Genomic DNA, 25,539 nt, shown 5'->3' on the forward strand with positions numbered 1-25,539 from the left:
AGTCCGGAGATGATTTGTGGAGTTAAAAACAGCAGAAGAGTCTCAGAGTCACAGATGGAGAAAAGGTTGGTTATGGCGGAGATTCAGAACAAAGTCTTTTTGACGCTCGGAGGGGAGAGAGAGAACTGTGAATGAAGCTACATGTACTCCAGGCGTGTTCATGACGAGAAACAATGTCAGAACAGGATTAAAAGGAAAAAAAATTATATCTACAATTCTGCTTGTGCTAATATCATACCATCCATCCATTTTCTACCGCTTATTCCCTTTTGGGGTCGTGGGTGACTGGAGCCTGTCCCAGTGACTTCGGGCCTTAGGCGGGGTACATCCTGGACAGTGGCCAACTTGTCGCAGGACTAACACAGAGACATAACAGACAGTTCACGCTCACATTCATTCACTAGGGCCAATTTTAGAGTCACCCATTTTTACCTAACACATACATGTCTTTGGATGGTGGGAGGAGCCGGAGAACCCGGAGAGAACCCACGGTAACACGGGAGAACATGCAAACTCCACCCAGAGAGATCATGTGATGTTGGTCTGGTCCGGGAATTGAACCCTTGATCTCCTTCTTGGGAGGCAAGAGCGCTAACCGCCTTTGCCACCGTGCACCATCACCAATATCATACCAATAGATTATAATACCCCGTAGTTTGGTCCATGTTATAGTCCAAGGTGAGTCTTAGGTTTCGTCCCACATTACGTTTAGTAGGTTAACGCACTTGTCAATCTTATCCATTGAAAATTGCAGATTAAATCAAGCATCCAGAGTCTATGCATGGAATATAAAGTCGGTATTGGCGGCCTCTCACGCGCAGCACCGCCACATACTTTGCAATTATTGATGACTCCTCACCACCGAGTCGAAAATGAGATTGATTGAATGTAATAACACGTGTCGCGGGCAAATGCCTCCCCTTCACGTCCCGGATAGTCCCCTTTAATGTTCCCGTTCTGCCGCCGCTGGTGTCATCAGTCATTGGGACGCGTGCGGGAGATGTCTGTGCTTTACATGCGGCGGGAAAAACTCACTTAAAGTACAGGGCCAGGTCCGTGGCGATGATGGCGATGTCCGTGAGGTGGATGACGTGGTCATGTTGGCGTCTGTTCAGGTTTTGGTAGATGTTTAGAGACTGCAAAAAGGAAAAAGGGTGAGACACAAAATGATTAGAGTTATGACTGAAAAGAGAAAGCAACTAGTCCAAGGGGTTCCAAGACTAATCCAGCGTTCATCTGTTTCAGTCACGTGATTTAATTGTTGCCATGATGTTGTCTATCTGCACCGGACACGCCCTCTGCACCGGACACGCCCTCTGCACCGGACACGCCCTCTGCACCGGACACGCCCTCAAAGCTTTCAAGAGCACGGACTTTGTGTCTGATCCTCAAATATAACGCCCGGACAGTTGGAAATGAGGTTCGTTTTAAACTGTAGGCAAGCGTTTATTAGCGTAGCCACTAGCATTAGCAAGCTGCTAACGCCCTGAAACAAAGAGCTACAGTCTGGAGTGACCTCTCTAAGTTCACTGGGCCCTCCTGACCACAGTCACACATTTCTTTCGGGACGTAACAGAAGAGAAAGAATCCTTTGTTTTGAGACTTTTTTTTTGGCAGTGCACACAGTGAACATGCGGCTTTTGACCTCAAGATGGCAGTAGCAACGAGTTTATCAAGTTACTCCAGACCCATGTGTAGAGCAGCTCTGTGGGTCATAATTTGAACACTGTGTGCGCTCTGTATTTAATTATAGAGCATTTTATTCTCTGAAAAATCGGTAGTGAGCTGTTAGCATGCTAGTTGTGGTTTGCTCTGGTCACTGAAAACTGTGAAAAGCGCTTATTAAACTAATCGCAGTGAGTAATTAAGGTAGAATACATGTGGACGGCAATAAACTGTTTAAAACAAACTACTTTTTTTTTTTTTTTACGTTGTTAAGACTGTTTAATCAGGATTAGTCAGTTATTGAAAAATGGACCCATTTATGGAACTGGTAATTGTTAGCTAAAGTGAGGGTCAAGAATAGATGTGGGAGATGTATAATAAAAAAATCTATATTGCAATTGTTGTTTTTGAAATAAGCAAAATTAGAATATTGACTGTGTCTAAAATAATTCTTGAACCTCAAGACATTATCAGGCACGATTCCCGATGCTTCGTTAGCGCGGCGTCTGAATAATGTTTACAGTGCAAAAAAGATGATTTGGAAGATGCGATTTCAAAACGAAGTCACCGCAATAACTTGAAAACTAAATATTCAAGCAAAATTAGGGCGGCATTCCCATTTTACAGAGTGTCCCGGGTCATTTGTGGCTAAATTACGGGTCCCGGCCTGAAATATTTAGGACCTCCTGATCCGTATCCCAGAAATATTTGTAACTTTGAGTCAGACAAATCGTTTCTACACAAGATAGCTTTTTCTTTACCTCAGTTTGGGAGGAAATAATCAATTTATTGCGGCTCAACATGGATTACGGATAGCCAGAGCTGTATTTTTGCCTTTCCACAAAGACAAATCCTGCCTCGGATGTGAAAAAACTTCCAAATGAATTTCTCTGATTTTTAAAGCGCTTCTATAATATTCTCAAAGCCTTTTATAGGACGTGTCGTTATTCAGAAACACAGCGCTCGTTCTGTGCCAATGGCCTCACGAAGACGCCAGTCACACACAAGACGACACATCTACACAGAAGCCAAGGCACGACGCAGTAAAGGTTTTATTTAGTTGTTCAAAACTTAGAGATGATTTATTTTGAGATTTTGACATGTTTCAGACGGTTTTATGCCCAGTTTTATGGAAAATAAACCAATTTTCCACCTGGGATTATAAAACAAAAGAACTAGACTGAACAATAAATCCAAGAATGAGGCATTTTGATGAGCTGCGTAAAAATAATTGAAAATGACACAGTGAAAAGGGTAAAAAATGTCTTACGTTACAATAAAAATGAGGTTGTTTGATGCATGTACCTCGTCTCTCAGAAGTGTCTTTCCGAACTCCAGGTGGTGCCGTTCCAAAATGGAGGATCCGTGCAGCTTCGCCAGAGGGTTTCCAGATCTGGACGTAACAGAGATAATACGGGGATGTGTAGCAGTAGATGAGGACTAGTAATCCAGACGCAACAAATGAAAAGCATGCATGACGTGTTCTAAGTCTGAAAAGTTTAAGTCTCATCTTTAATACATTTTATTTTATTTATTTTATTTATTTTATTTATTTTATTTATTTTATTTATTTTATTTATTTTATTTATTTTATTTATTTATTTTATTTATTTTATTTATTTTATTTATTTTATTTATTTTATTTATTTTATTTATTTTATTTATTTTATTTATTTATTATTCAAAACAATTTAATATAATGTTATTGTTATTGATTCCATTTGATGTTTTTAGCCAGTATTATTATTTTTTTGATAATTTACTGTTTTAGTGGTTTTATTATTATTATAATAATTTTGTTTCTGATTGTATTGTATTTGTTTTTATCATGATTGTTAGCAGCACAGTCCGAGCATGTGCAGTTAATGCTTTGAGTACATCACAGTTTATCAAATGTGAAGTATAAATAAAGTGGATTCATTTTGTCTGAAGATGATAAAAAAAAGGTTTGACATGTTTCAAATCAGAGTCCATAATGTGTAGGATTAATATAAGTCTATTAATATGGGCGTGTCAATGGATTTGATCTATTTTTTAAAAACATTTTTTTAAACATTTTTTTTCCCCAAACTTAAAGAAAAGAAGAACAACACAAACAAGACAAACAAAAGAAACAACAACAACAACAACAACAACAACAAAAGAGCAGGGCCAGAGCGGCAATTTCTTTTTCTATATTTTAGAGATTCCAAAAAGAATAAATAATATAAAATTATAAAATATAATACAAAATACAAAAAGTGATACAAAAATAATGCAAAATAATACAAAATAATACAAAATAATACAAAATAATGCAAAAATAATGATAATAATACAAAAATATAGCCGCAAGCGGCAATGATCGGCCCTCGCTACGCCGCCGCCACGCCGCAAGAGGAGGGGGCGCTAACGCGCCCCAATTGTCCTTTTATTACGCCTACTGCTGAATCTGTGACGCTGTCACATCTTCTCCCCTTTGTTTTACCATCAAAAAGCTTTTTTATTTTGAATTCTTGGCAAAATGTGCGGCTTTGCCGCACAGACACCGTGACTCTTTGAATGAAAATGTGGATAACTTTTGATGGTCCTGAAGATGAGTCTCACCAAATTTCAGGTTAATAGGGCTGACGCCCTGGGAGGAGTTTGTGAAAGTCTAAAGTGTAAACATGTTCTGGCGATTTCCCCATTGGAATAACATGAAAGGTTTCGGTCATCGTTACGGCAACGCCATAACAATTATGACATGGGTCTCATTGACTTTTTTTATGGGGATGCTAAAATTGAGTTGTGTGTCAAATTTCATATAATTTCGCAAAACTAAACATTTAACCTCCATATAAAATCTGTAGGGGGCGCTGTGGCGCCAAATGAATTTATTTCACTTCAAGTAGGTTTAGGGCAAAGAGTTTAACAACTGATTCTAATTTGACGCAATTCGGACTTTATCTGCGCAAACGGCAGAAATTTTAAATATGGGAGATTTCTGAAATTCTAGCTACAGTTTGCGGCTTCGCCGCACAGAGACCGTGAGAGGTATCAATGTAATTTGGATAACTTTTCATGTCCCACTCCTCAGTAGCATTTTCACCAAATTTCAGCTTTTTAGGGCCAACGCCCTTGGAGGAGTTCGTAAAAGTACGACGTTTGGAAAAACTCCGAAGTCATGTTTAGCCATTTTTGAAGCAATATGGCCGACATTTGGTTTGGCGGACGGCGTTGCCGTAATAATATTTTTTACTTCTCTTGTCACCATCTACCTCTGCGCCAAATTTCATGATTCTACGATCATATTTTTTTTGGGTCATTTCCCATCTCTCAATGCATTTTTGGTACATTTGGGGGCGCTGACGCGCCAATTTTTTTTATTTTAGAAAAAGGAAATAGCCAGAATGTAGAGAGGCACGATTTTTAGAGGCGTGCACATTTTTGTGACTTTTCGTCAATGTTCACTGGGTGAAAAATAGGGGGGTTGGTCCCGAGAAGAAGAAGAAGAAGAAGAAGAAGAATTAAAGCCGCAAGCGGCATCCAACGGCCCTCGCGGGCCGCCGGCCTTCCGACTCTGCACTTTCGACTTGATAAAGATGGCGCCCTTATTGTGTGTTGAATAAAAAAAGAACTTGTCAGACGGCGACACATTGGACATGGCCAATCCAGTGCAAATCAACACAAGTGTCAGTCAAATTTGCTGCGCCGCCGCACAGAGACCGTAGCACTTGGAATAAAAATATGGATAACTTTTGATGCCGCGCTTGTGTAGATGATATTTCCCAAAGTAAAGCTTGATCGAGCTATTGTCCACGGAGGAGTTTGTTAAAGTGTGAAGCGTAAATGTGAACATTTCAAGGATTTGGCGTTTTTCCCATTTGTGACAGTATATTTGCAGCTCCACGGCACAGAGACCGTACCACTTAAAATCAAAATATGGATAACTTTTGATGCCCCGTTTGTGTAGATGATTTTCCCCAAATATGAGCTTGATCGGGCAATCGGCCTAGGAGGAGTTCGTTAAAGTGTGAAGCGTAAAAATGTGGTCATTTTAGAGATTTCGCTGTTTTCCCATTTCTGACATATATTTGCGGGTCCGCCACACAGAGACCGTAGCACTTAGAATCAAAATATGGATAAGTTTTAATGCCCCGCTTGTGTAGATGATATTCTCCAAATATGAGCTTGATCGGACAATCGCCCTAGGAGGAGTTTGTTAAAGTGTGAAGCGTAAAAATGTGGTGATTTGAGCGATTCTACGATTTTCCCATAAGGATAACATGGGATGTTTCTGTCAACGCTACGGTTACGCCGTACAAAATATGACTTTGGCTCTCATACTTTTATGATCAGGATGGCAAATTAGAATTTTGTTCAAAATATCATGTCATTTGGAAAAACTCTATTGTTTATAGGCCACTCTGAAGGCCAAATAGTCAGAATTCTGGGAAACGTTTGCGGCTCCGTCGCACAAAGACCGTAAAAGTTATCCTTAAAATTTGGATAACTTTAGATACACCACTTGTCTAGAGGACGTACACCGATTTTGAGGTTGGTGGGCAAAACGCACTAGGAGGACTTCGTTAAAGTGTAAAACATAAAAATGTGGTAATTTGAGAGATTTTGTGGTTTTCCCATAGGGATAACATGGGAGGTTTCTGTCATCGCTACGACTACGGCGTAAAAATTTTGGCATTTTTGTGATTGGCTTTTGTGATCGGGACGGCAAAATAGAATTTTGGGTAAAGTTTAGACAATTTTGGTAAAACTAATTTTTGACCTTCAATGTTAATTTAAAGGTCACTCTGTAGGGGGCGCTATCACTGCCATTTCAATTTTGTCAGCCTAAACTGGTCCAAACTAGAAAGTTTAACAAATGATTCAAATTTGGTCCTAATCGGACTGGTTTTGATCAAATGGGAGCAATTTTTAGACCTGCAATATTCCAAAATAAGTTGTCCAACTTTGCGGCTGCGCCGCACACAGACCGTAAAAGGTATCTCAAAAAATTGAATAACTTTAGATGCCCCACTTGTCCAGAGGACGTACGCCGATTTTGAAGTCGGTGGGCAAAACGCCCTAGGAGGAGTTCGTCAAAGTTTGACGTGAACAAAATGGCTAACACAGCGTGTTTTCATTTTCAAAGGAAGATGGTGGCCATAGGGTAAGTCTGGGGGCGTGGCCACAATAATATTTTTTTTTTTGTCCTCACAAGAGGAATGCGTGTCCCGAATTTCGTAGCTCTACGACAAAGTTGACCTCGGGGCGTCTTCCATAGGCGCAATGTATTTTGACTTTTGTCGGTGGCGCTGTCGCGCCATTTTTTAACGCAAAAAAAAATGGCCCAGAAAAAACAAAATTTTTCGCCGATTCTGAATTTTGGGCAAAGTTTGGTGAGTTTTTGAGCATGTTCAGGGGGGCATATTAGAGATCAAAGCGCTGAAGAAGAACAAGAAAAATATAATAAAAATAAAAATAATAATATTTTTAGCAAAAACAATATAGCCGTTTTTTCTATAACAACAAATTATACATCGTTTGAAAGCTCTAAGCCTTCCCCATGCCGCCATGGGGTGGAATCATCATTACGCGCGCTTACGCGCTCGTCACTCCCTATTTCGTCGGGATGCCCCGCCCACTCCCCATAGACTTCCATTGATTTGAGCAGAAACAAGCATGGCCCATGCCTGCGGCATGGATTCTCGCGTACGGGACGATGCCAGGAGGGTTTTTGGAGGAATGCAGCGCTTCGCGCTGCTGTTGTCAACAATTTGTGAATGGGCGTAGCCCATTCACAAATTCAGGAGTAAGCAGGAGTAAGTATGCATGATCCATGCCTTCGGCATGGGCTAGTTCACTGTACTTGCCAGGGGCGACGGGGCACCAAACATGCGGGCTGCGCCCGCATGTTTGGTCAGACAGTTGCAACGCTGCCGAAGGCAGCGTTGCGGGAGCAATAGGCCCTCCGCCCTGCTGGGGCTCGGGCCTAATAATATTCCGATGCGAAAACAATGTTTCCCATTTTTCAAATATCATAAACTATACATTTTCGGAAAGCGCTCGCGCTTTCCTACCTTATGGTGTGGGTCCCTGGTCACTGACGGGTACTTTCGTTAATTTTGAGTGGGCTCCGCCCACTTTGTGTTTTTGGCCCTCTATACAGTAATAATGTTCAATTTTTGCATTACATGCTTATATGCACGGAACATGCAAGAGATGGGGAACGTATTCGTGAGCTACTTAGGGCAAATGAGTGCTTTATATGGGGATGACGACCGCTTCGCGGTCGTCATCCCAATGTAAAGTGCTCGTTTAGTGCGCACTTTTGCACGGGCTTCGCCCGTTTACAACGGTAATGTTCCATTTTCCTACCACTAATTAGTATGCACGGGGCGTGCGTGAGTGAAGGAGTGCGTTAGTGAGTGTTTGGAAGTGGGCGAGCGCTTCGCGCTCGATTTCGTGCGCACTACGTGCGCACTTTCGCAGCCGTGCTTCGCACGGCCTTACGAGATTAATAGGCCTCTCGCCAGCTTGTGGCGCTCGGGCCTAATAATGCAAAAATAATGATAATAATACAAAATAATGCAAAATAATGCAAAATAATACAAAAATAATACAAAATAATGCAAAATAATGCAAAGTAATACAAAATAATGCAAAAGAATACAAAATAATTCAAAATAATAAAGGGCATCCCATGAAAGGAAAGGTTAGGGCACATACGCTTCTAAGCAGTCCAGTTTCCAAACATTTGCTGTATTTTTATTACAGTTTAGTGGGGACAGTGGTGAGCTCCGTGTGTCCGAATCGCTCTGTGACTGACCAGTGCTTCAGAGGGTTTAGTGAGTCTGAATCGCTCTGTGAGTGACCAGTGCTTCAGAGGGTTTAGTGAGTCTGAATCGCTCTGTGACTGACCAGTGCTTCAGAGGGTTTAGTGAGTCTGAATCGCTCTGTGAGTGACCAGTGCTTCAGAGGGTTTAGTGAGTCAGAATCGCTCTGTGACTGACCAGTGCTTCAGAGGGTTTAGTGAGTCTGAATCGCTCTGTGAATGACCAGTGCTTCAGAGGGTTTAGTGAGTCTGAATCGCTCTGTGACTGACCAGTGCTTCAGAGGGTTTAGTGAGTCTGAATCGCTCTGTGACTGACCAGTGCTTCAGAGGGTTTAGTGAGTCTGAATCGCTCTGTGACTGACCAGTGCTTCAGAGGGTTTAGTGAGTCTGAATCGCTCTGTGAGTGACCAGTGCTTCAGAGGGTTTAGTGAGTCTGAATCGCTCTGTGAGTGACCAGTGCTTCAGAGGGTTTAGTGAGTCTGAATCGCTCTGTGAGTGACCAGTGCTTCAGAGGGTTTAGTGAGTCTGAATCGCTCTGTGACTGACCAGTGCTTCAGAGGGTTTAGTGAGTCTGAATCACTCTGTGAATGACCAGTGCTTCAGAGGGTTTAGTGAGTCTGAATCGCTCTGTGACTGACCAGTGCTTCAGAGGGTTTAGTGAGTCTGAATCTCTCTGTGACTGACCAGTGCTTCAGAGGGTTTAGTGAGTCTGAATCTCTCTGTGACTGACCAGTGCTTCAGAGGGTTTAGTGAGTCTGAATCGCTCTGTGACTGACCAGTGCTTCAGAGGGTTTAGTGAGTCAGAATCGCTCTGTGACTGACCAGTGCTTCAGAGGGTTTAGTGAGTCTGAATCTCTCTGTGACTGACCAGTGCTTCAGAGGGTTTAGTGAGTCTGAATCGCTCTGTGACTGACCAGTGCTTCAGAGGGTTTAGTGAGTCTGAATCGCTCTGTGAGTGACCAGTGCTTCAGAGGCTTTAGTGAGTCAGAATCGCTCTGTGACTGACCAGTGCTTCAGAGGGTTTAGTGAGTCTGAATCGCTCTGTGAGTGACCAGTGCTTCAGAGGGTTTAGTGAGTCTGAATCGCTCTGTGACTGACCAGTGCTTCAGAGGGTTTAGTGAGTCAGAATCGCTCTGTGACTGACCAGTGCTTCAGAGGGTTTAGTGAGTCTGAATCGCTCTGTGAGTGACCAGTGCTTCAGAGGGTTTAGTGAGTCTGAATCGCTCTGTGACTGACCAGTGCTTCAGAGGGTTTAGTGAGTCTGAATCGCTCTGTGACTGACCAGTGCTTCAGAGGGTTTAGTGAGTCTGAATCGCTCTGTGAGTGACCAGTGCTTCAGAGGGTTTAGTGAGTCAGAATCGCTCTGTGACTGACCAGTGCTTCAGAGGGTTTAGTGAGTCTGAATCTCTCTGTGACTGACCAGTGCTTCAGAGGGTTTAGTGAGTCTGAATCGCTCTGTGACTGACCAGTGCTTCAGAGGGTTTAGTGAGTCTGAATCGCTCTGTGACTGACCAGTGCTTCAGAGGGTTTAGTGAGTCTGAATCGCTCTGTGACTGACCAGTGCTTCAGAGGGTTTAGTGAGTCTGAATCGCTCTGTGACTGACCAGTGCTTCAGAGGGTTTAGTGAGTCTGAATCGCTCTGTGAGTGACCAGTGCTTCAGAGGGTTTAGTGAGTCAGAATCGCTCTGTGAGTGACCAGTGCTTCAGAGGGTTTCGTGAGTCCGAATCGCTCTGTGAATGACCAGTGCTTCAGAGGGTTTAGTGAGTCTGAATCTCTCTGTGAATGACCAGTGCTTCAGAGGGTTTAGTGAGTCCGAATCGCTCTGTGAATGACCAGTGCTTCAGAGGGTTTAGTGAGTCCGAATCGCTCTGTGAATGACCAGTGCTTCAGAGGGTTTAGTGAGTCCGAATCGCTCTGTGAGTGACCAGTGCTTCAGAGGGTTTAGTGAGTCTGAATCGCTCTGTGACTGACCAGTGCTTCAGAGGGTTTAGTGAGTCTGAATCGCTCTGTGAGTGACCAGTGCTTCAGAGGGTTTAGTGAGTCTGAATCGCTCTGTGAGTGACCAGTGCTTCAGAGGGTTTAGTGAGTCTGAATCGCTCTGTGAGTGACCAGTGCTTCAGAGTGTTTAGTGAGTCTGAATCTCTCTGTGAATGACCAGTGCTTCAGAGGGTTTAGTGAGTCTGAATCGCTCTGTGAATGACCAGTGCTTCAGAGGGTTTAGTGAGTCTGAATCGCTCTGTGACTGACCAGTGCTTCAGAGGGTTTAGTGAGTCTGAATCGCTCTGTGACTGACCAGTGCTTCAGAGGGTTTAGTGAGTCCGAATCGCTCTGTGACTGACCAGTGCTTCAGAGGGTTTAGTGAGTCTGAATCGCTCTGTGAGTGACCAGTGCTTCAGAGGGTTTAGTGAGTCCGAATCGCTCTGTGACTGACCAGTGCTTCAGAGGGTTTAGTGAGTCCGAATCGCTCTGTGAATGACCAGTGCTTCAGAGGGTTTAGTGAGTCTGAATCGCTCTGTGACTGACCAGTGCTTCAGAGGGTTTAGTGAAGCGTCTGGACATTCGTGTTGTAGAGCGAAAGACAGAGCAGGGGCGGCGAGCGTGTGATAAATCAGTTTCGGCGCTCTCCGGGTGGGCCCGCTCCTCCTGCCGGTGCTAAATCGCCCTTCACGTCGGCCCATCCATCAGGGCGGGCGGAGCGCGGGGGGGCGTGTGTGCCGGGTCCCCCGTCGGGCCGGAGCGACTCGGAGACGCAGGGCTTTTTTACGAGGACCGAGCGGAAGGAGTGGCCGCTGTCGCTTCGAGTCAATTAACGAGCCGCGACTCCCGGCGGAGCGATCTGTCCTCCAAAAAACGAACCGAGACGGGTCGCGCCGACGTGGCAGAATGACAGGGTTACCGCGTCGTCGAGCCGCACCGTCCACTGTAGCGTTTAAAGTCGAGAGCCGTGTGAATACGTTGGCCATAAAAAGAGGCGTGGGACACATGGTGCTGGTAAAAATCTCACAAAACTACTCATTATCGCTATGATCTGGCAATATGTCGGGAAAACGTTTTCGACACCACCGTTGCGATTTTTGGGATGATGCACTTGGGCCTCAAAACCCCCGCCGACTCAAACCGCTCCAACGATGAAGGACTGGACTCACATCACCACGGACAAACGCACAACTTACGGCTCAGCTGGAAAAATAGACACATTTAAAAATCAATGGACAAAAATGGGACAATTATTTACATTTCAATATGCGCCAATTCCTTATTTTCTACTTTTACGCCTTTACTTGCCTTATGTTCTACCTGGTCCGGCTCGTTCTCTGTGTTGTTTGTGTGTTTTTTCTCTCTTTCTGTTGTCGCGCTTTGTTTTTGTCGATCTATGTTATCTAAAAAACTCACCGACGCCGACAAGAAACGTATTAAATCGCTCCAGAATCCTTATAATACCGACGAAACATTTGACAAGCAAAAATGTCGGTAACGTTTGTCGAGTATTTAAGGCGTTTACGAATTTCACGGAGGTCTTAGTTTACGAATTTCACGGAGGTCTTAGTAACGTCTATCTATTTGTTTCATTCACTCTTTGTGCAATCCTGATTTTACGACAACTGCAGACGATTTAGAGATTAGATTTGTGGCCTGAACGGCTCGTCTTCTCCACCGCCGGAGGAGAAACACCGACATACTTCATCTGGTAGAGGTTGTTGGTCCCTCTGTGGTCGATGTCGTGAAGAAACCCCGCCGTGACCATGGCCATGCACTCCAGGTCCGTGAAGTAGCGCTTCAAATCCCCGGTCTGGAAAGAGCGGGAAAAAAGACACGACGTCAATCGGCCGTCCGAACGCGATCGGACCCGCGGCGTCGGAAGAGGTCTGCGCCGCGCGTCCTTAAGGGTCTGTACTCGACTTTTGTACGTTCGGTTGAGCGCGCGTGGAACCTGTCTTTTGTCTGCGTCGAATTGTGAGCGATTTCTGTTTTCCGCCGCGAACTGGGGGCTAAAACCGGTGCGAGGCTAGCCGTCGTTAGCCGTAGCGTCAAGTTGAAACTCGGCTCTGGCCTCGGAAAGGCGCAAAAGGGATGTTTAAATGAAGCTAAGAATGCGTTGAGAAAGTGAGGAATGAACCTTGAATTCAAAACAGTTCAAGCATTCCTCCTATAACAAAAAATATTAGCTAAATTGCTAGCTGTCGTTAGCCATAACGTCAAGCCGAAACTCTGCTCTGGAACCTTGAATTTATCTGGTTTCACATTTCTAACTGGTTTCAAGATAATTCCAGTATATATTCTAAAACAAAAACTATGAGCTAAATTGCTAGCTGTTGTTAGCCGTAGCGTCAAGCCAAAACTTCGATCTGGCCTCGGAAATGTGTCTAAAGCGATATTCAAACTCATAAAGAATTACGACGCTAATAATACGTTGAGAAGGTGAGGAATGAACCTTGAATTTATCTGGTTTTCTAACTTGTTTCAAGATAATTCCAGTATATCTTCTAAAGAAAAACTATGAGCTAAATTGCTAGCTGTCGTTAGCTGTAGCGTCAAGCCGAAACGCCGCTCTGGAACCTTGAATTTACCTGGTTTTGCATTTCTAACTGTTTTCAACATGAATTACTTTAAATCAAATCTGCAAATTTGGAAAGTTAGAGCACAATAAGTCAAATAAATGTAAAATTAGACCATCAAGTATATCTTCTATAACAAATACTACCAGCTAAATTGCTAATTACAGTACAGCTCTGATCTTTTTACAGTTCGCGTACGCTTTGGGCAGCTTTTCATCCTCAATCGCACTCAGATATCGTCAAATAAGTTTCTAATTTAAATTTCAGTTTCATTAGCGATTATTTTTAAACACAAACATCACGGAAATCTAGGTCAAAATCCTTTCACGAGGACCATCTGCTCGTCAGTTCCGTTCTAGTGGACGATGTAAGAACACGGGCTTTACCATGAGCAGCGTGAACATGGTCTGTCCCACGTTGAAGCCGTGTTTCCAGTTGTGGTACGTGATGTGGCGATAGCCTTTGCTCACCGAATACATGAAGCGCACCAGGACCTGCAACAGACCGAGACTCTTGTTGTCATGAATACACTTTCACTATTGTAATACATTAATACAACTTTAGAATGGATATTAGCTCCACACGCACGCTGCAGAAATATATGTATTCTTGCTGCTCTCTCCATTGCACCTGTCTTGGAAGAATAACACCCTTTCCTCAGTTTACGCCCGTTTTCTGAAGATCATACCGTATTTTCCGGACTATAAGTCATAGTTTTATAGTTTTATGTGCGACCGTTTCTTGCACACGTTGTCATTAACGTAAGATAATAAAAAATAAAAAAAATATTAATTAATTTGTCATAAAGTAGTGAAAGATTTAGTTTAATGAAGGTTTTTCCACATCATTTAAAATCGCTTAAATTAATTGAGTGAAAAACAATACAGATAACTCTTTAATTTGTCCACGGCGTTAGGCTACAGTGCCCCCTGCAGGTCGAACGACTCATTGAACTCAAATGCAGTTAGGATGAATATATTTAGAATGTTATGTTCAGAGTCCAGGAAGCGCTCGTCTGAAGCAGAGTGAAATGTGATTATGTGTCTGGACCTTGTGTTCCTTTATTACATTATTACTATGAGTCTTGTCATCTTTTGTGGCCCTCAGACCGCACTTTATACAGAATAATGTCTTTTTACTGATCATTTTCGAGCGGTATTTACAAATGTAACTCACGTAAAGTCTTGAAAAGGAATGAAACTAATATTTAAAGTGACAGGTTTTTACGATTGTCTAATTATGGCTTTATTTGGTGTATTTATACCTGTCGTACATATGGATTATAGTTTTATACCAATTTTCCGTATTTTCCGGACTAAAAGTCGCACCTTTTTTCATAGTTTTGGCCAGGGTGCAACTTAAACTTATATTTATACTTAGATACTTATACTTACTTATACTTATACTCCGGAGCGACTTATATGTGATATTATTTGTTATTTTCGCAACCTCATTTCATACTCCAGTGCGACTTATATATGTTTTTTTCTTCTCTATTATTCATTTTTTGGCTGATGCGACTTATACTCCAGAAAATACTGTTTTTTTTTGACTCTCTAAACTTTAATTCAACAAAATAAAGTCACTCTCATATGTTTGAATTTGTCAAATTTTAAAATTCTAACATTAGATGAGTTTTGGCCCAGTGTTTGCTGGGTAATTTCCTACTGTGATGTCATCAATCACAACCAGGAAGTGAAATTTAAACGGAAAAATATATATATTCTGTGATCAAATGTTTCCAATTTTTAGCGCAATTCAACAAATATTTATCGTAGCTGCGTTTTAGTTCAGTGAGTGGCTTGACCTGCAGGGGGCGCTTTAAGTCGTACTTGAGCCTGTCGCGTGCGCTTTGACTGGGTTCTGGTGGGACTTCTTCGGGGATCGCACGGGTCACGTACCTCTCTGGGGATGTGGAACTTGTCGACCACCTTGAGCTCGTAGTACATCTTGATCCCGCACTTGACCAGGTCCAGTTCGCTGTGGTTGAAGTCGCAGAAGTGGAACTCGAAGATCTCCGCCTTCTTCGAGTTGGGAAGCACCTCCGACTGTGCGAAAAGACACGAGATGCATTGCGTTGTCGACGGCGACGGGTCAGCGTGAATCATGAAAAAAAACGGGGCTGTTCTGTCATCTAAAGAACCAGAAAGATCTCGAGTCTTTCTTAAATGACTGAGCTGTAAGTTACCGTATTTTCCGGACTATAAGTCGCACCTTTTTTCATAGTTTTGGCCGGGGTGCAACTTATACTTATATTTATACTTATATACTTATACTTATACTCTGAAGCGACTTATATGTGATATTATTTGTCATTTTGACAGTATTGCCGCAACTGTTTAGCCCTGAACATGTGTCATTAAGCTTCATTATCATGTGCAATACTGTCATAATCATCATGTGCAATACTGTCATAATCATCATGTGCAATACTGACATAATCATCATGTGCAATACTGACATAATTGTGCACACTACTGTTATAATTGTGTGCAATACTGTCATAATCATGTGCAATACTGTCATGATCATGTGCAATACTGTCATAATAATGCACAATACTGTCATACTCATGTGCAATACTGTCATACTCATGTATTACTCATGTGCAATACTGTCATACTCATGTGCAATACTGTCATACTCATGTGCAATACTGTCATACTCATGTGCAATACTGTCATACTCATGTATTACTCATGTGCAATACTGTCATAATCATGTGCAATACTGTCATACTCATGTGCAATACTGTCATACTCATGTGCAATACTGTCATAATCATGTGCAATACTGTCATAATCATGTGTAATACAGTCATAATCATGCACAATACTGTCATATCCAATACTGTCATAATTATGCGCAATACTGTCATAATCATGCACAATACAGTCATAATCATGCACAATACTGTCATATCCAATACTGTCATAATTATGTGCAATACTGTCATAATCATGCACAATACTGTCATAACCATGTGCAATACTGTCATAATCATGTCCAATACTCTCATAATCATGTGCAATACTGTCATAACCATGTGCAATACTGTCAAAATCATGTCCAATACTCTCATAATCATGTGCAATACTGTCATAACCATGTGCAATACTGTCAAAATCATGTGCAATACTGACATAATTATGTGCAATACAGTCATAATCATGTGCAATACTGTCATAATCATGTGCAATAATGTCATATGCATGTGCAATACTGTCAAAATCATGTGCAATACAGTCATAATCATGTGCAATACTGTCATAATCATGTGCAATACTGTCATAATCATGTGCAATACTGTCATACTCATGTGCAATACAGTCATAATCATGCACAATACTGTCATATGCATGTGCAATACTGTCATAATCATGTGCAATACTGTCATAATCATATGCAATACTGTCATACTCATGTGCAAAACTGTCATATTCATGTGCAATACTGTCATAACCATGTGCAATACTGTCATAATCATGTGTAATACTGTCATAATCATGTGCAATACTGTCATAACCACGTGCAATACTGTCAAAATCATGTGCAATACTGTCATAATCATGTGCAATACTGTCATAACCACGTGCAATACTGTCAAAATCATGTGCATTACTGTCATAAGCATGTGTAATACTGTCATAATCATGCACAATACTGTCATAATCATGCACAATACTGTCATAATCATGCACAATACTGTCATAATCATGTGTAATACTGTCATAATCATGTGTAATACCGTCATAATCATGTGCAATACTGTCATAATCATCTGCAATACTGTCATAATCATGCACAATACTGTCATAATCATGTGTAATACTGTCATAATCATGTGTAATACCGTCATAATCATGTGCAATACTGTCATAATCATGCACAATACTGTCATAATCATGTGCAACACTGTGACATAATGTCAATGTTCATATGGTGCAATATTTTCTGTCCATATAACAACTGTAAATAAGAGTGTTATAAGATTATAAGAGGTTTATCTGTTTTTTTTTATTATTATACTTCTGTGTCTGATTTGTGTTGCAACACTGGAATTTCCGCATTGTGAAACAAATAAAGGTTCTCTTATTGTAACAATGAACGTGAACGACGCCAAACACCACCACGAGCCTATGTTTGTGATGATATGACGCGGTTAAAAAGGTCATACCAGAATCTCCTGTAGCTCCTCCTCTTCACAGTCACATGGCTCTTTGCCAAAGCGCTCTCTGGTGTTCTGTGGAAAGCAAAGTTCTTCATCATTTAAAGCAGGACAGACATTCAAGTGACCTGTTTATGTTCTTCGAGTGTCCAGTTTTCAGCGGCTCCGACGAGTGAATCGCAAACTCACGAGGACGTTCTGGATCTCGTCCCGGCGACACTTGACGTGGTACATGACCATGTCCTGGAAAATGTCCTTCCGGTTCTCCAGCTTGTTCATGCGGTCGTAGGTGTCCGTGTTCAGCACCGACCAGCCCAAGAACTGGGTCAGAGACTGCGCAAAGAGACAGAGAGATAAGTGATTAGTCCACTCAATACTCAAAGTCCTGCACGATCTGGCCCTGAAGTTAATAACAATATGCAGTGTCTTTTATCTGAAGAAGAGAGATTTAAGTCACATTTCTCTCCGAAAACTCCAGAAAACTGACTCCAGGCCGTCTCTCTTCCGCTGTGATCCACATAAATCCTTTGCAGTCACGACAAAAGAATTGGTTCACAAATAAAAATACCCTTGAACTCCAACAAGTGATGAATGGACTAAACGACATATATTTTACAGCAGTTCTGTTGTAATATAATGATGAACGTGCTAATGATTACCAGCCTTTTCTGTCTGCGATGGTGAGGAATCAGATTTTTTGCCACTTTATTTATTGTATTTATTTCTTGTAATTTATTTATTGTAATTTATTTATTTTATTTATTTTATTTATTTTATTTATTTTATTTATTTTATTTATTTTATTTATTTTATTTATTTTATTTATTTTATTTATTATTTATATGGTAGGGACTGTGCATATTAATGAACACATGTGTAAAAATACCTGATTATTGCAAATATTACACAGAAAACCATTTACAAAACAACAACAAAAATGGGACTTTGCCCATGATTTTATTAAACGTCTTGAGTTATTTATGTTTTTGTTTTCCTCTCTTTTTCTTGCTCTTTCTCTCCGCGTCGTGTTCCATTTCTTTTTTCATTTTGTATTTGATGTGTTTAAATCAAAAAGCTCTGGATTAAACCTCCATGTGATCTACGGCCGTCCTAAACGTCCTTCAAAACAAGATTCCTCGTCTCTAAAGTCATTGTCCCGTAGCTCGCGTGACCCTTCCCCATCCCTCCCATCCCCCACATAACTCCACCCCCCCATAACCCCACCCCTCCCATAACTCCACCCCCCTCATAACTCCACCCCCCTCATAACCCCACCCCTCCCCCAGAGAAAGCTCGTAAATCTTCAAAAACACCGCAGATATCGTGCGGCGTCGATACTGGGATCCGATCCGTTTAAACGATGGGGCTCGCGCGGCCCGTGATTGGTTCCCCACCTTCCCCTCCGCTCGGTCCATCCATCACGGCGCTCACCTGTGATTGCCCCCCCGCCCCAGGGTTTCCCATCATGCACCTCATCATAGATCCTCACAAAACAGAGGCTCCTCCCCCCTCGGAAGGCCGTCGTTTTGAACCGAAATGACCGCGATGGAGCCAAGACACCTTTTCCTTCACCGTGTCACGTTGTATTTGGGAGCTTTTTCTGCTTCCGAGCGTCGTTTATCGCTCATTGGTGACTCTTGGGAACGTCGCTGGACGGTTGGGAATGCGAGCTGTCAATATTTAATAACGTGCGGAGTGATTTGAGAGCCTTAAATCACGACGGCGCGTGCTCTGACCCGGGCTCTACCTCCATCAGCGTCTCGTCCATGTCGTCGAAGGGTTTGCCGTCCTTCCTGTTGTAAAAGGTGGCCACGCCCACGATCTCCTCCTTCTTGTTGACGATGGGCATGGACAGCACGTTCTTTATGGTCCAGCCGGAGTCGTCCAGAGGAGCTTTCTGCGAGAGAACAGACGAGTGTGACTGGTGTTCTAGAGGCTCGTACAGTTAGAAACAGACTTTATTCAAATGAGCGGAGGATATAATACACTTTTAATGTATTTGAACGATGTATATCTTGAGGTTTTAGCAATATTCACACAATGTTTCGACAACGCATCAGGATTGTGCTACAATGCGCCTGGAAATGTTGGAAATTGAGGTCAAAGTGTCGCCCAAAACGTGTAAAATGAACCACAAAAGTGCAGAATATAACTTTATACTCGGGGTGGGACGGTTCTCTTCAGAATAGTGTGTGGGTTTGATTCTCACTGACTGCTCGTGACTAACACACTCGTTGTTGCTATATTCTAACTGACGTGGGTTTTATCTTTCTGTCATTTTTTATTTACTGGAAATTGACCTAAGAATGACTCAAATATAAAGTTTAAGACGTGTCATTAAATAAAGATGCTCGAAATTCACATAAGGAAAAATACAGCCTATTTTTTATGTATTAATTTTATTCATATTATTCATTTTAATTCATTTTAATTCATTTTAATTCATTTTAATTCATTTTAATTCATTTTAATTCATTTTAATGCATTTTATTATTTTTCTTTTTAGGCATTTTAATTCATTTTAATTCATTTTATTCATTGTATTAATTTATTCATTTTATTTCCATAGAAAACAATCAGTTCAGACATTTAACCCTTCACTGGAAAAACAACTAAAATAAGATAAAACGTTTGTTTTTTTAAGTGTTTAAAATAAGTCATATTTATCCTGTTTTGAGTATATTTTGATTTCCTTTTAAAGTCAGAGCATTTTCTCATTTGAAATGAGGGAAAAAATAAGTAAAATGCTTCAATACTTCAAATATTCAACAAAACTTACTTCAAATCGTATTTTAAGAAAGTCAAAATATCTTAAAAATCAAGAGAAATCCGACTTAATTAGATAAAGGTTTAACTTATTTAAGATTGTACATGTTTCCAGTTCAAGCAAACAAACAAACAAACAAACAAACAAACAAACAAACAAACAAACTCCTGACTTATCGAGGCAAATTGCAGAAAAGCTCTGTTTTATTTCACTAATTATAAATATGGAAAGTGCTTCATTAACTCTAATATTATTAGAGTTAATGAAGCACTTTCCAAAGCGTCTGACCTGGAAAGAAAAGGTCTCGTCCTCCGCTGCGTTCATGATGTTACAAATCTGTGGAAAAGAAACAAAATATAAATATTACTTTGGACCAAGTGAATGTTCTAAAGTCTAAAGTATTTATATTCACAATCGAATATCCATTCAAAGTAGAACGAGGGGTAATTACAACCTTTATTGTACCATTGTCCAGCTCTAATACTCTTTAAATATATGAGTTTAATATATAAATTATATGAGTTTAATATATGAGTTATATGAGTTTAATATATGAGTTATATGAGTTTAATATATGAGTTATATGAGTTTAATATATGAGTTATATGAGTTTAATATATGAGTTATATGAGTTTAATATATGTAATAGAACAATGTTCCCTCGTCATTTACATATTGAATAAAATAAATAATACAAATTAAATAAATAAAATTAATACAATTAAATAAGTGAAATAAATGAAATGAAATAAAAAATACAATTTATAAAAAAAATAAAATAAATAAAATAAATAAAATAAATAAAATAAATAAAATAAATAAAATAAATAAAATAAATAAATAAATGAAATTAATAAATACAATGAATACAATAAATAAATACAATATAAATACAATTTATAAATACCGTATTTAAAAATAAATTATTTATCTGTAAAAAATCACATGCTACACCTCAGTATAACGAGATCACGTGCTACACCTCAGTATAACGAGATCACGTGCTACAGCTCAGTATAACGAGATCACGTGCTACACCTCAGTATAACGAGATCACGTGCTACACCTCAGTATAACGAGATCACGTGCTACACCACAGTGTAACGAGATCACGTGCTACACCTCAGTATAACAAGATCACGTGCTACACCTCAGTATAACGAGATCACGTGCTACACCACAGTGTAACGAGATCATGTGCTACACCTCAGTATAACGAGATCACGTGCTATAACGAGATCACGTGCTACACCACAGTATAACGAGATCATGTGCTACACCTCAGTATAACGAGATCACATGCTACACCACAGTATAACAAGATCACGTGCTACACCACAGTATAACGAGATCACGTGCTACACCTCAGTATAACGAGATCACGTGCTACACCTCAGTATAACGAGATCACGTGCTACACCACAGTATAACGAGATCACGTCCGACACCACAGTATAACGAGATCAAGCGCTACACCACAGTATAACGAGATCACGTGCTACACCACAGTATAACGAGATCATGTGCTACACCACAGTATAACGAGATCACGTGCTACACCACAGTATAACAAGATCACGTGCTACACCACAGTATAACGAGATCCCGTGCTACACCACAGTATAACGAGATCACGTGCTACACCACGGTATAAAGAGATCACGTGCTACACCTTAGTATCACGAGATCACGTGCTACACCTCAGTATAACGAGATCACGTGCTACACCACAGTATAACAAGATCATGTGCTACACCACAGTATAACGAGATCACGTGCTACACCACAGTATAACAAGATCACGTGCTACACCACAGTATAACGAGATCATGTGCTACACCTCAATATAACGAGATCACGTGCTATAACGAGATCACGTGCTACACCACAGTATAACGAGATCAAGCGCTACACCACAGTATCACTTGCTACACCTCAGTATAACGAGATCACTTGCTACACCTCAGTATAACGAGATCACGTGCTACACCTGAGTAAAACGCGATCACGTGCTACACCTCAGTATAACGAGATCACGTGCTACACCTCAGTATAACGAGATCACGTGCTACACCTCAGTATAACGAGATCACGTGCTACACCACAGTATAACGAGATCACGTGCTACACCTCAGTATAACGAGATCACGTGCTACACCTGAGTACAACGAGATCACGTGCTACACCACAGTATAACGAGATCACGTGCTACACCACAGTATAACGAGATCACGTGCTACACCACAGTATAACGAGATCACGTGCTACACCTCAGTATAACGAGATCACGTGCTACACCACAGTATAACGAGATCACGTGCTACACCTCAGTATAACGAGATCACGTGCTACACCTCAGTATAACGAGATCACGTGCTACAGCTCAGTATAACGAGATCACGTGCTACACCTCAGTATAACGAGATCACGTGCTACACCTCAGTATAACGAGATCACGTGCTACACCACAGTGTAACGAGATCACGTGCTACACCTCAGTATAACAAGATCACGTGCTACACCTCAGTATAACGAGATCACGTGCTACACCACAGTGTAACGAGATCATGTGCTACACCTCAGTATAACGAGATCACGTGCTATAACGAGATCACGTGCTACACCACAGTATAACGAGATCATGTGCTACACCTCAGTATAACGAGATCACATGCTACACCACAGTATAACAAGATCACGTGCTACACCACAGTATAACGAGATCACGTGCTACACCTCAGTATAACGAGATCACGTGCTACACCTCAGTATAACGAGATCACGTGCTACACCACAGTATAACGAGATCACGTCCGACACCACAGTATAACGAGATCAAGCGCTACACCACAGTATAACGAGATCACGTGCTACACCACAGTATAACGAGATCATGTGCTACACCACAGTATAACGAGATCACGTGCTACACCACAGTATAACAAGATCACGTGCTACACCACAGTATAACGAGATCCCGTGCTACACCACAGTATAACGAGATCACGTGCTACACCACGGTATAACGAGATCACGTGCTACACCTTAGTATCACGAGATCACGTGCTACACCTCAGTATAACGAGATCACGTGCTACACCACAGTATAACAAGATCATGTGCTACACCACAGTATAACGAGATCACGTGCTACACCACAGTATAACAAGATCACGTGCTACACCACAGTATAACGAGATCATGTGCTACACCTCAGTATAACGAGATCACGTGCTATAACGAGATCACGTGCTACACCACAGTATAACGAGATCAAGCGCTACACCACAGTATCACTTGCTACACCTCAGTATAACGAGATCACTTGCTACACCTCAGTATAACGAGATCACGTGCTACACCTGAGTAAAACGCGATCACGTGCTACACCTCAGTATAACGAGATCACGTGCTACACCTCAGTATAACGAGATCACGTGCTACACCTCAGTATAACGAGATCACGTGCTACACCACAGTATAACGAGATCACGTGCTACACCTCAGTATAACGAGATCACGTGCTACACCTGAGTACAACGAGATCACGTGCTACACCACAGTATAACGAGATCACGTGCTACACCACAGTATAACGAGATCACGTGCTACACCTCAGTATAACGAGATCACGTGCTACACCTCAGTATAACGAGATCACGTGCTACACCTCAGTATAACGAGATCACGTGCTACACCTCAGTATAACGAGATCACGTGCTACACCTCAGTATAACGAGATCACGTGCTACACCTCAGTATAACGAGATCACGTGCTACACCTCAGTATAACGAGATCACGTGCTACACCACAGTATAACGAGATCACGTGCTACACCTCAGTATAACGAGATCACGTGCTACACCTCAGTATAACGAGATCACGTGCTACACCTCAGTATAACGAGATCACGTGCTACACCTCAGTATAACGAGATCACGTGCTACACCACAGTATAACGAGATCACGTGCTACACCACAGTATAACGAGATCACGTGCTACACCTCAGTATAACGAGATCACGTGCTACACCTCAGTATAAGGAGATCACGTGCTACACCTCAGTATAACGAGATCACGTGCTACACCTCAGTATAACGAGATCACGTGCTACACCTCAGTATAACGAGATCACGTGCTACACCACAGTATAACGAGATCACGTGCTACACCTCAGTATAACGAGATCACGTGCTACACCTCAGTATAACGAGATCACGTGCTACACCTCAGTATAACGAGATCACGTGCTACACCTCAGTATAACGAGATCACGTGCTACACCACAGTATAACGAGATCACGTGCTAAACCACAGTATAACGAGATCACGTGCTACACCTCAGTATAACAAGATCACGTGCTACACCTCAGTATAACGAGATCACGTGCTACACCTCAGTATAACGAGATCACGTGCTACACCACAGTATAACGAGATCACGTGCTACACCTCAGTATAACGAGATCACGTGCTACACCTCAGTATAACGAGATCACGTGCTACACCTCAGTATAACGAGATCACGTGCTACACCTCAGTATAACGAGATCACGTGCTACACCACAGTATAACGAGATCACGTGCTACACCTCAGTATAACGAGATCACGTGCTACACCTCAGTATAACGAGATCACGTGCTACACCTCAGTATAACGAGATCACGTGCTACACCTCAGTATAACGAGATCACGTGCTACACCACAGTATAACGAGATCACGTGCTACACCACAGTATAACGAGATCACGTGCTACACCTCAGTATAACGAGATCACAAAAGGCTTTTTAAGGACAACCTCAGCCGAGCGAAGCGTCAGATGTAAAAAGTAAGTCTCGCTCGTCGCAGTCGAGCGCGTTTTCATTTCCGCCGCCGTGAGATCGATGGAAAACGCTGTAATTTGCCTAATGTCTCGCCCGGACGCTTCGCCGCAGATTCACGAGACAAATCCAATAAATGTGGAGAGAACAGGGCTCAGGTGTGGGACGGGGACAAACTCCACGGGACAAAACGAAGAACGTGTCCTTAGACTGTTTGAATGGAATGTTACGCTATATTAAAACATACGTTACAGGTCAGGTCTGTGGAGAGGCGACAGTTTTCACAGTATGAATGTTTTTTGAGGTGTTTTTGAGAGAGAAAAACATAATTAAACATAAATAATGAGGGATAAATGTAATGCCGAACTGTGGAACATCATGAGCAAAGCAGTGATATCTCCATGGAGACGAGACCAGTTTAGTTTAGATCAGGACTAAACCTGGACTAAACCTGGACTAGATCAGGACTAAACCAGGACTAAACCTGGACTAGAACAGGACTAAACCAGGACTAAACCAGGACTAAACCTGGACTAGACCAGGACTAGATCAGGACTAAACCAGGACTAGATCAGAACTAAAGCTGGACTAGAACAGGACTAAACCAGGACTAAACCTGGACTAAACCTGGACTAAACCTGGACTAGATCAGGACTAAACCAGGACTAGATCAGAACTAAAGCTGGACTAGAACAGGACTAAACCAGGACTAAACCTGGACTAAACCTGGACTAAACCTGGACTAGATCAGGACTAAACCAG

General features: G+C 41.7%; 1 protein-coding gene across 1 annotated transcript in view; it reads right to left on the reverse strand.

Annotated features, from left to right (window-relative positions):
- The window catches only part of pde6a (phosphodiesterase 6A, cGMP-specific, rod, alpha), a 60,488-nt gene that overhangs the window by 10,885 nt on the left and 24,064 nt on the right, over positions 1–25,539 (reverse strand). Inside the window, exons 10-18 of the mRNA XM_072440023.1 lie at positions 20,242–20,289; positions 18,934–19,083; positions 17,376–17,519; positions 17,196–17,261; positions 14,920–15,066; positions 13,405–13,512; positions 12,143–12,252; positions 2,971–3,058; positions 1,036–1,136 (exon numbers count right to left, since the gene is read on the reverse strand). Coding sequence (XP_072296124.1) covers positions 1,036–1,136; positions 2,971–3,058; positions 12,143–12,252; positions 13,405–13,512; positions 14,920–15,066; positions 17,196–17,261; positions 17,376–17,519; positions 18,934–19,083; positions 20,242–20,289 — 962 coding nt within the window. The remainder of the gene's footprint in view (positions 1–1,035; positions 1,137–2,970; positions 3,059–12,142; positions 12,253–13,404; positions 13,513–14,919; positions 15,067–17,195; positions 17,262–17,375; positions 17,520–18,933; positions 19,084–20,241; positions 20,290–25,539) is intronic.

This window comes from Eucyclogobius newberryi, unplaced genomic scaffold, assembly GCF_026437365.1.
Source record: "Eucyclogobius newberryi isolate DKJ021-1_F unplaced genomic scaffold, fEucNew1.0.hap1 SCAF_11, whole genome shotgun sequence".
NCBI classification, from domain to species: domain Eukaryota; kingdom Metazoa; phylum Chordata; class Actinopteri; order Gobiiformes; family Gobiidae; genus Eucyclogobius; species Eucyclogobius newberryi.